Here is a 12100-nt window from a genome sequence, read left to right on the forward strand (position 1 = left end):
TGACGATAACCAGAGAAATGAGAATTATACTCAACAGTTAAGTTAAAAGTACTGATTAATCATTTAACCATATCATCAAGATTCAAGATCGAAATTGCCATAGCTAAATATTATTCCGCCGTTTAAACTAACTCCAGGATCTCCGTGTAAATCCTTAAGAGAAATATTTTATTTGTTTAGGGCGATTAGGTTGGCAGTGGCTCAACTGGCAACACTGTCTTGTCTGCCGTCTGCTGTCTGTCACAGTCACATCACAGCCGTTAGTGATGTACTGATGTGAATGTGAGTCGTGAGTTTTGAGTTTGAGTACCTATTGCAACAGAACAAAACTGTCTCGTTTGAAGAAGCTCGGTTACGGACGTTAATGAAGGTTGAATGTGCGTGTATTTGTTATGCGTATGGTATGTATGTCTTATGTTATGTTGTAGATTTGTGATTTGTTCATAACTAAAACTAAAGATGCCTAAGAGAGCAAAAACGTTGTACAAATTTAAATGCCTAGAAGTGATGTGCAACACGATCCATCGCAAAGACAAATGGTTGGATCACTGTAAGAAGAAACATAGTTACAAGTTTAAGAACAATTTAAAAATCAATTATAAAGTGGTTGAAATAAAGGTCGACAACGGCCCATGGCAAAAATACGTTCTTCAGACCCAAGCCCAAGCCAATCTACATCCCTGGATGACATCCCTCATACTTTGACGATTAGGCCTACCCAAGACCAAGATTAAGATGTTTTTGAGCCAACATCAGAAAGTTTCCAAGATAAATCTACCAGCGAGATCGAGACTGATGCAATTACTCTACCACTACTAGAAGTCACAGACTCTGAACTAGAAACACAAAGGTAGGCCTAACTTTGTAATAACTAACTAATGTAAACCTAAGGGGCAAAAACGGGTTTTACTTAGTCAAAATTTTAATATGTCTAGGCCTAGGCGCAGGGCGCAGGCTGTTATATTGTTTTATAGAGGCAAACACGATTAACACGAATACTAAGCCTTTATGTATCCAACCTACCTAAAAACATAATATCTTGTAAAATGTATGGTATAGCCTAACTTACCCAAGCTTGTATTCTGAGGAGTGAAACCAAAGTCTGATTTGGTTCTGCCGTATTCACTGTTATAAGTATTTTGGTACTGTTCAGCACTCTGTGGAGTTAGGTTAGGTTATAACATAGGCCTAATAGTTATGTACCCAAATAGTTTGACCCAAATACTGAATACAAATATAACCGTGTACAACATTCTTGACGTTCTTCACTGTCTGAATATTTTTGTAGTTCGCCAAAGTCCCGTTAGAGTTCAGAAGCTTCTTGGTTGTTTATCTATCGACGGGTAGAGCATAGAATTGGCGTGCATAGAAGGGTTAATTTTCTTCAGGCATATGTTGGAAGTTATAGGCCTACCATTTTTTGAGAATTTTAAAACCTATTAGCTTAGGGCTTAATAACTTCTCACAGACTAAACAAATTTTGTATATATTTGTAGATCAAACCAAGAACTGGAAGAACAGGAACCTGACAATTTTGGAACAAGTGATGTAGATGAACCAGACTCGGATATTTCATCTAATGAAGATCACAGTGATCCAGCTTCATATGCTAACCTCAAGCTCTCTCCTGAAGACATAAATGTGGCTCTAAATTTGGAAAATCAAGACTTATCATCAATAGAATTTCCTTCAACGAGTGGAAGAAAATTTAATCCTCTGTGGAAAAATTGTATATTGCCCAATAACAGTGTGAAACCTAGGAAGTGGCTAGTGTACAGTACAGTAAAAAAAGGACGCTGTATTTTGTTTGCCTTGCACACCATTATTTGCACTTCCAACTGAACGGTCTGTATGGGGAACAACCGGCTACAGAGGGTGGACAGAGCATAGAGGAGAAAGAGATTTTTTACTCCACGAGACTTCCAAAAATCATATATCTGCAGAGGTTGCCAGAATTCAATGGATATCACAAAAGAGAATAGATTCGAGCCTTGCTCAACAATGTAACAGAGCAGTTGACCAAAACCGAGAAGTCCTGTCAGTTGTCATTGATTGCTGTAGTTACTTGAGTGAGGGAATGATTGCCTTTCGCAAAAACGATGTTTTAGAAGGAAAGCTGTTAGGGTTATTTAGACTTATAGGAAAATATAGCCCAGATGCGAGAGTTTACCTTGAAAAAATTGATAGAGCAAGGGCTGAGAATGTAAGACTGGGATCTAATTTCTTGAGTTACAGGAATATTTTTGATCTTATCAATACAATGAGTGACGTGGTAGTTAATAAAATTGTAACAAGTGTGAATTTAACCAACATTTATTCGATTATACTAGACTCTACCCAGGATGTGAGTAAAAAAGAATGTACCACTATCATAGTTCGCTACATTGAGCACATGGATGATACACAACAAACTACAATATCAAACGTAAAACCAAAAGAGCGCTTGGTCAAGGTTTTTACAAGTGGGGATACATCCGGGGAAATGTTGTTTAGAGAGCTAAAGAAATGCTTAACAGCCCTAAACCTTGATCTCAAAGGTATAGTGGGCCAGAGTATGGACGGTGCAGGGAACATGAGAGGGCAGTTCAAAGGTCTCAAATCACTAGTCACAAAAGAAAACCCTAAAGCTTTTTATGTATGGTGCTGCTCTCACAGGTTCGCCCTTGTTGTAGAGCAGTCCCTTGATATATGCTGTCAAATGAGGAATTTGTTTTCATTCTTGGAAGATTTGTATGTTTTCATGTCAGGCCACAGGAGACACCACCTTTTGCTCGAAAATCTAGAAAAGGGGGAAAAAAGAAGCAAGAGACGCTTAAAAAGAGTACAGACTACTCGTTGGTCGAGTAAAACTGACGCCCTTCAAACCATTGTGAGTTGTTTTGAAACAATAAGAGATACATTGCAAAATTTGTCGACTGACAAGAATTCTGACAACAACACCAAAGCCCAAGCAATAGGCCTCCTAAAGCAAATGACAGATTTTGAAAATATAAGCACAATATACATAGCATCTTCTTTGTTCAAAATATTGTCTCCCATAACAATTTGTTTTCAGTCACCTACCATTGATTACAGTATAGTCCCAAAAGTTATTAAAGAAACACAGGAAAAACTGGCGTTCATGCGCCAAGATTCGGCGTGGGAAAAGATTGAAAGTGGCATTACTTCCTTTGCTGAAGAACACAACATTTCTTTACCCACCAGACAACGAATCAGAAAAAGGAAAAGATTCATGGACGAGTTGGCAATTGAGGAATGCATAGAAGACCCTATTAAGAAAGTAAAGGTTGATATTTATTTCAACGTTCTAGACTCTCTCTACAACCAGCTAAATGACAGATTTCCAGAAAGTTCTCTGGCTATGGTGTCGCAGATGGGATATTTTTCTCATGATGGAATTTTGAAGATGGTAGATGATAAGAAAAAAGGCCTAAAATGTAATCCATCTTCAATTGAGAATCTTTGTGAATACTACAATCTAGACAAGGAATTAATTGTAGATGAACTAGACATCTTCATTGATGTTTACAAAGCTACTCACTTGGACATAGATATTTCTGATATCATGTCTGAGAAGAAGAAATCAGAGAGAACCAGTACTGCTAACCCCGAGGATAGTTTAAGTTCTGACCATGATGAAGATGAAGAACAGGAGGACGTTACAGTGACTGACAAGTTCAAGAAAAAGAAAAATGTTGACGACTGGGTGAAAAGAGGATTTATTAGACCATACAGGTGCCTATTGAATCTATCAGGATTCCCTCATCTCAGTATACTTTATAGGATACTGTTGTCTCTGCCAGTCACAAGTTGTTCTGCTGAGAGAACTATGAGTCGGATGAAGATAGTTAAGAATCGTCTAAGACGCACCATGGGGGATAGTTGGCTTTCAAGCTTGCTCATTCTTTCTTGCGAGAAAGAAATTCTAAAACAGATCTCAAATGAAGAAATCATCAACAGGTTTGCACTTTCAAGTGTGCAAAGAAAAAAACTTCTTTTGTCAAAAATTTAAGAAAAGTATCAAATGAAGCCAATTTCAACCTTTCAAATTTACACCCTATTTACCACACAGTAATCAAGTAACTATTGTAATGTTTTATTACTTTTTTCTTTTTTGTAAAAGTTGTTATTGTTATTGGTATTAGTAGATAGAATTTACAAAATGTACTTGTTCAGATGATATCTTTATTCCAAAAATCAAACCATTTAATGATACATTTTGTTAGATTTTTGTTATTTACTCTTGTAATGTAAAAGTAAATACAACCTACAACACAACATCAGTAACAACCTGTTCCAATTTATAATAATTTAGAATACCTAAACTTGCCAACATTATATATTAATTTACAGCTATGTTTATTCCATTCACTTGTGAAAACTCTGGTTATTGTTAAACATGATGCCTCCACCATAATAGAAACAAAATTAAATTAATACATTTATTAAACTTTTTAATACATGCCGTTTTATGAAATAAAATTTACAACACTATTTGGATTATAATATGTTGTACTATTTGGATTGTATTGTATGATCAGCTGTAAATTGTATCTCATTGTTTTCATGACAGCAACATACTAGACTAGTGACTATAATTGCTATTGGAACTACAGTATAATTACTTATAAATAAAAGTGTTTAAAATGACATATACATTGAAGATTGAAGTGCTATTATTTCATTGCCTTAACCTTTGATAACCTTAACCTTCAGTTCTTCAATTTTTTTTTCAATCCTTTTTTGGTTTTTTGGCTGGAATCTAACTTTTTATAAACGTTCCAAAATTGTATGAATGTTTACCAAAGTTGCTATGCAATATTCTTTTGCAATAAAGAATTATCAATGATATTATTATTCAACTTTTTATAAGTAACCTTAACATTTAAAAGGCAAAGCCTCCCTTACTGACCTTTTAATATCCTATTAAAATATTTGTCATGTAGCTATTCCTGATGTAATCTAGTACTTTGATAAACATATAAATATTAAAAACTATAATAATTGTTTACTACTTTTTAGTCCTCCCGTACAAAGAACGGGTGCACTGCTAGTGTCAAAAATTATATCAAAATTCAAAAAGATACTTTATTTCTATTCTAAAAAAGATAATAAACAGTGGTATATATTTTTTACAATAATGAAAACAGAAAGAATTCCTCACAAGACCAAAGGTAAATGATGTCCTTTGGAAGATTAGAATGTAAGATGTGAATTTTATTGTCATACACTGACTAATGTTAAAAACTAAAGGGTTGGGTATTGGGGTACTTTGGGGGGGGCATGCGCCATTGCCCTTGGGGGGGCTGGGCACCCCTGAGTCAACAGTAGCCAATACAAGCTCCATCCTCGATATCTAATGCATTGTAAATACTATTTAACGTGTAAAGCGAGCAAAGCTGTGAGTGTTGTCATTTAATGTCTCGAAACTGGTTGCCTTACTTAGCATTGTGATATGGTATTTTAACATTATTTTAAGGAAGAAACAGAGAAATGAACACTAACATGCCTCAACGATAAGGTATATCAATACATTTAACGATACATTCCTTCCCATACTACAGTCAGAAAAACAAGACTTGAAACCAAACAACGTTTTAAAGAATGATTTTTAAATGTCGCATGAAATTAATAAGTATCCCCCCCCCCCCGAATAATGGAAGTAGATAGGAAGGATTTCTACCTAGACTGTAATAGGCTTGTCAGCCCTAAGTCTGTATGAATATTTTTTCGTGGAGTCAAGGCAAACACAACTATAGCACTGGGAATATCTTAAAAAGAAAATAGCATGAACCGGAAGAAGACGCTTTTTGACCGAAGAAGATTCAAGGGCTAAATACGTAGCCTATATTTTTTTGATCAGACAATAAGAAAAATTAAACTGGGACACCATAAATGAATTTAAACGGCCAGAAGTAGACCTTTTGACCTAAGTAGGCTTCTCAGTCCTACATATGTATGTATTGGTTCTTCGTCGGGACAACAAAGCAAACTACTATGACACTGGAAATATCTTAGACCGGTAGTAGTGTCGTATGACAAGTGCTGTAAGCAGGCTTTTGACCTAAGTAGATTTCCGAGACCTGTGTATTAGTATTTTCGTGATCTGGGCAACATGATATAAGAATCATGTTACACTCTGATCATCTTAACCATAAACACCAAAATAATATGAATTTAATGTATGCTTACATACGTTTGAAAAAATGAATAAGATTCTATCATATTACACCATAAGTGCTATTAAGGACTTCGATTTACAAAATTGCGTGCGACGTCGCTAGTCAAATGTTGGCTCTTGCTACCCAGCGTTAAGCAATGTTGCCAATTTTACGTGTTTAGAAAACAAACGACCAGTCTCAACATCTGTTCAAATTTAAAGTTCGCCATAAAAACATTCGTACATTTGAGTTAATTCACCTTTTCATACAACATGTAAACTGAACAGACACTAGTAAGCATAGCCACATCGTAGCGGAAACAGCTGTTGGTCACCAGCGATATAGCAACACCGCCTCAGAAGTCATCGGGGTATTTTGGCCCTGGCTACTCTATACACTTACATTTTGACAGAAACCGGATGGCAACTGTTGGCTGCTCAACTGCCGATCAGCTGTGTACCGCGACTGTATAGGTAGAAACATTTCCCCATTGATTGGCATCTTTTCGATGTTCCAGTATGAAACATGGAACAATATGTTATCAACCAGCAAACTGGTGTTTATGATTTACAATTTAAAAATTGTAGGCCATATAACCCTATATTTGAAATTATTTGTCATTTATAGCTGAATGCAGTGGCGATTGTGAGTCACGTTAACATGAAGACCAATTGTTATGTATACTACTGTACTATACTAGATACTGGAATGGTTATGCTAATGAAATAACTAGATGCTCTCGTTTTGTTTTGTTTACAATAGAACACAGAGTCCGTGTATTCCGGATACTAAAGTGTCTACTTTCTAACATTTCCGGTTCATGCCGGATTTATAATCTTGAGATGTCTGCCTCAATCTGGAGGATCCATCTTGAGTCAAGAGATGTTAAGCAAAATCCCGGACTCTAATCTGATGTTCCAATAACTCACCACAACAAGACAATTATGTCGAGACTTTAATTGATTGTGTAAGGAATGCTTTGACGCCGTGCATTCGGAACATTCACTATGTTAGAGTTCTGACACTGATCCTCAGACCAAGATCTAGAAATATCTAAGATCCTTTCTAGAAGTACAAGAGATGCCTTTGAAAAGGGCCAGCCCGATTCCATCTTGAGGCTGACGGGACAGTACTTGACAAACTTAGTGAAGTTCTAATAATGCTTTAGAATTGAATGTAGAGGAAACGACCCAAACGGTCACACTCTTCCTAAAAATAGTATGTTGCAATGTGTAAATATTTGGAGAACATTTGCGCCCGTTTGGTGACTGGACCTCGTAGTTAATGTTGCCCGATGCTAGGCCCTGATGATGCAGTTTTGAATAACAGTCAGTTTACTACCACGTGTTTGCTCAATCATTAGAACCATTCCTACAATATCTTACGTTAGGTTCGGTTCGGTTAGGTAAGATTGTGTTAGTTTAGGTTACATAACGTTAGTTTAGGATATGTCAGATTAGGTATGGTTAGTTTATGTTACGTTAACTGAGGTTCGAGTAGGTTTCGTTACGTTAGTTTCGGTTGGGATAGATTGCGTAAAGTTACGTTACGTTACGTTAGCTTGGGTTAGGCTATGATACGTTAGACTCATTTATTTACGTTAGATTAGTTCAATTAAGGTTTAGTTAGTTTAGATTAAGTTAGTTAGGTTTGATTAGGTTAGGTTGCCTTAGGTTAGATTAGTTTAGGTTACGTAAATTTTACTTAGGGTTAGCATAGGTGAGGTATTTCGGCGAAATTAGGACCACATGCCCATTTCTTACATATAACCTCTTAATAAAAAAAATTATGGTTGCCTGTAAAGTCGGTTTTACGGGCGAAGATTTTACGTGACAACGTCTTTTTCTCGGTAGAATATTTATTGATATGAATATTATTAAATTGCACAATAGGAACAAGGAATTGAATGAAAATAAGAATTGCACAAATTTTAACTATAGAAATATATTTTGTTTACTAAAACATTGTACATAATTTGAAATTAATTAAAATTTGTTATTGTAAATGGTAAAGTTGAATAAAACATTTACTAAAATTGGAATTTGAAATTCTTGCTAAACACAGTTAAATTCTAACTCCGCGCGTGGTGATTGATCGGTTTAGTTCGTTTGTTTGGTCGCACTGTTATGACAGGTTAGAGGTTATAATTTGTTATTTTAAATGTTTGACTAGCAATACGCGCTGTTTCTTCTCAATCGACTGAATTACGATTGATTGCAGAGCGATTTAAACTAATAATTTACTTAACACTATCAACATTTGTCAATAGTATGACATAACCTATAAACTCAGTTTCTCAACTTTTGTGTCAATCTAACAATTAATCAATCAATCATAGTTTACGATAATGAAATATCAGTGTACAATTATTTACCTTTATTGTTGTAGTTGTTGTAAATGACGAATCTAAGCACTCCACATTTTCACGAATAAACATAGTTATCTGCTTTATCCCGTGCGGCGGACCCACAGTTATCTGCTTTATCCCGTGCGGATCCCGTGCGGCGGACCCACTGGACGGGCATCGTAACGTTACCGGGCGTTACACTTTTTCATGAGTGACTCCGAGCCGCAACCTAATTTAAGACGTTGTCACGTCAAAATAATGTTAATAGTACAGAAAAACACTTTTCTAACTAAACTTTATTAACACAATATTCCATTCACTCCTAGGTTAATACAGTATACGTTAGATTAGTTTTGGTTAGGCTAGGTTACGTTAGATTAGATAAGGTATAGGTTATGTAACGTTATTTTATGTTAGGTTACATTACGTAATGTTACGTTAACTGAGGTTCGATTATATTTCGTTACGTAAGGTCAAGTTAGAATACGATACGTTAGGTAAGGTTAGGGTAATTTATTCTACGTTAAGTTAGTTTAGGTTAACCTACGTTATATGTTAGGTTAGGTCCGGTAGGGTTGGGTCCGGTTAGATTAGGTTATATTTAATTAGGTAGATTTGGTTGTGTTAGGTTACTTTACGTTCTGTTACGTTGGGTTAGGTACTGGTATAACATAGTTAGGCACTCGATAGTAATATATTTTGGTACTGGTATGTTAGGTTAGGCTTTTTGACCTTACGTTTCGTTATTTTAGGTTAAAAATATAAAAGTTAGAACTGACGAAGTAAAATTGTAGAAAACGTACCTACTCTGTAGATCAAATTATGCTTTATAAAAATATGTTTTAAAATGTGTAGACTTTAGCTATTTATATGATGTCATATTAAAGAGTAAAATTCAGATTAGTGAACGATGTTGAAATCGGCATAGCTTAATCTAAAGACGTATTGCATGTAAACTTGTCAGTATCTATAGATGCAAGTAGTTCTCAGAACAGTAGCGTATTCAGCAAATTGTTCTGATAATGATAAGCAGAATTCTATGAATTATAACTTGACCTTCCGTTTTTCTACATTTTGACTTTGGTGTTATAATTTAGTCAGATTGCAAATTATTTTTTAGCTTTTCTAGCACTCCCGGGAGTGCGTATTGCGCAATTGTCCGAGCGTCTTCTGTCTGTACCTCGAAAACTTATCTTGATGTAGACATGACATTTTGCATGTGCTTGAACTCTACATAGGCAAGATGCACTTTGATTATTGTTCACGTCCGTCCACAGGATTTAGCTGAGCGTTAGCGAAGCCTACCACTCAAGGAACCATCAGAGGGTTAATTGAGCGACGAATTTAAATTTTGCTTGAAACTTCTTTTATATGTAAGGAAGAGGTCGTTGGATGATGTGCATGCCCCTATGGGCCCACAATTGGGAAATTTTACAAAGTTGGTAACAATTTCATTGGATCCTGTGAGGTCGAATTATGGGAAATGAGAAACTAGAGTTAGTGCGACTGCAATTACATACAGCACGTCTGGTCTACCTCACTCTCTATACCTTAAGTTCTAAAGTCACATAATTTTAAATAATGTATACTTTACTCATACATAATATTTGTTCAAACTTCACAACAAAACCCAATACGACTTTATCTAATGAACCGTAAAACGTGCTATGAAACGCGAATAAATACAACATTTGCTTTGAAAACTACTATATTGTAACGTTTTACTATATACTAGTATTACTGCTAATGTAGGCTAACTGTGTTACTTGCTTATCAACAATAACAGTTAATTTAATTTAAGTTATCATTATGACATACTGACATCCCTAATCCTAATAATATTATAAATACGAAAGCGACTTTATTTGCTTGTTTGGGTTTCACGCGTAAACTATTCAACCGATTGTACTGAAATTTTACGCCGGCATTCTTACGGTCCCTGGTATGAATACTAGACATAATCTTATTTCAAGAATCTCTCCTGGAATACGTCCCACTGGTGTCTAAGGTTGGAAAATATTAATTGGAAAAGTATGTTAATGTAACCAAATGTTCTGTGTAAACGTTGTTTGAAACAGCACAGACGTGGTATTTAACTTTACCACTATTTTCAGTTTGACATATTTTATAGTGTGGAAGCAAAGAGTAAGCTTGATAGTAACGACACTTCTTATTTCATTCTTTACTGCAACCTACGTTGTGCAGAGAGTAAGAAAATGTCCAGATAAGAAAATTAAAATACATGAGACTGTATATTTTAGCAACTATTAAGTACGCAGTGCTTGGTAAGTACTGTAATGCAGGTATCAAAAACAAAGTTACTATAATCTATTATAAATTTAAAGATTGTTAATTACGCAACCCATGTTATTTGTTTTTTACGTAAGTAGGCTTTTGAGATCTATGATTTTTTTTATCATAGCAACAAGGCAAACTTCATAGCAACATTGGCGTTGGAAGCAGAAGTGATAAACGCACAAAAGATATAAAGTTGAGTGCGAAGTAACGGCTAGCTGCTAACATAAAATACAGTATATATTGCATGACAGATCATTACCTTTCTATTTTTTTATGTCATCAAAATAGGTCTAAATATGAATTTTTATATTGATTACCCATTTTTAGCTACTAAATTTAAAAACACGAAAACAATAAATTAATATTTTTTTATTTTTATGCCTGGTGATTACACAAACCCTAATACGTTACTTATGTTATTATATGAATAAGTTATTAATTTTATTTGGTTTAATATAAACTTACTTCCTTAGGCCATAATTTAATAGTCATTTAATAAATATATTTTAAAATAAAACATTAATGATTGTCCCTTATTTTTTCATTTACTAGTGGGTGGCACAAGTTAAAAACTCATCATTTTCTCTCTGTTAAGATTGTAATAGGAACTTGGCAAGTTATCACGATCTTGTTGTTATATACATGCCTTCAGTTACTCTATTGATTACGTAAACAACTCTACTTTAACTCTTCAACTAATTTTAGCCTTGCTCTTGAATTTAATTAAATTTATTCAGTTAATTTTATACCAGAATTCTCCGTCTACAAAACGAAGCTTAAATTTTAACTCCAAAAATACTACCGGCACATTGTGTAAACCAAAAATTGTTGCTGGAGTGATTCAATTTCATTTACCAAACAATGCTGACTTAGAGCGGTCTTAGACCTCCTTATCACATACCTGGGCACCAGCACATCCTTATCTTTGTGATCGATGTATCCCATGGATCCGTACATCGTATCAGCCACTACACCACTCAGTCCAACTGCAATGGATGCGAAGCAGTTAGTCCAGCTGCAAGATATCCTTGAGACTCCCAGTGGTTTTGTGAACGATCCAAGTACTTATGCAAGAGACGACATGATTCCCGACCCTATCTGACTCGTACTGGACGTAATGTTTCAGTACAAAGAGTCGGTTGTTCCTCACATGACTGTAGACAAGTAGCGATCTGCCAATTAGATTACTTCCGTATCAGTTCAGTGAGTCGTCTATAATCCTCGGTTATAAATTATACTACAAATCGATAAGTAATTATTTTCAGCTTATCGATATTCTAAAGGTTTTCTGATT

General features: G+C 35.1%; 1 protein-coding gene and 1 long non-coding RNA gene across 2 annotated transcripts in view; one reads left to right on the plus strand and one right to left on the minus strand.

Moving 5' to 3' along the window:
• LOC124364563 (sodium/potassium-transporting ATPase subunit beta-2-like) overlaps positions 1 to 11865 on the minus strand; it is a 68317-nt gene extending 56452 nt beyond the window's left edge. The window contains exon 1 of the mRNA XM_046820121.1: positions 11708 to 11865. Coding sequence (XP_046676077.1) covers positions 11708 to 11763 — 56 coding nt within the window. The 5' untranslated portion in view covers positions 11764 to 11865. The remainder of the gene's footprint in view (positions 1 to 11707) is intronic.
• Positions 669 to 1780, plus strand: LOC124364564. Its single transcript, XR_006922635.1, has 2 exons — positions 669 to 850; positions 1497 to 1780. It is a non-coding gene; the product is annotated as an uncharacterized LOC124364564 (long non-coding RNA).
• Positions 11866 to 12100: the final 235 nt, after the last annotated feature.

The sequence above is a fragment of the Homalodisca vitripennis genome, chromosome 6 (assembly GCF_021130785.1).
Source record: "Homalodisca vitripennis isolate AUS2020 chromosome 6, UT_GWSS_2.1, whole genome shotgun sequence".
Lineage (NCBI taxonomy): Eukaryota > Metazoa > Arthropoda > Insecta > Hemiptera > Cicadellidae > Homalodisca > Homalodisca vitripennis.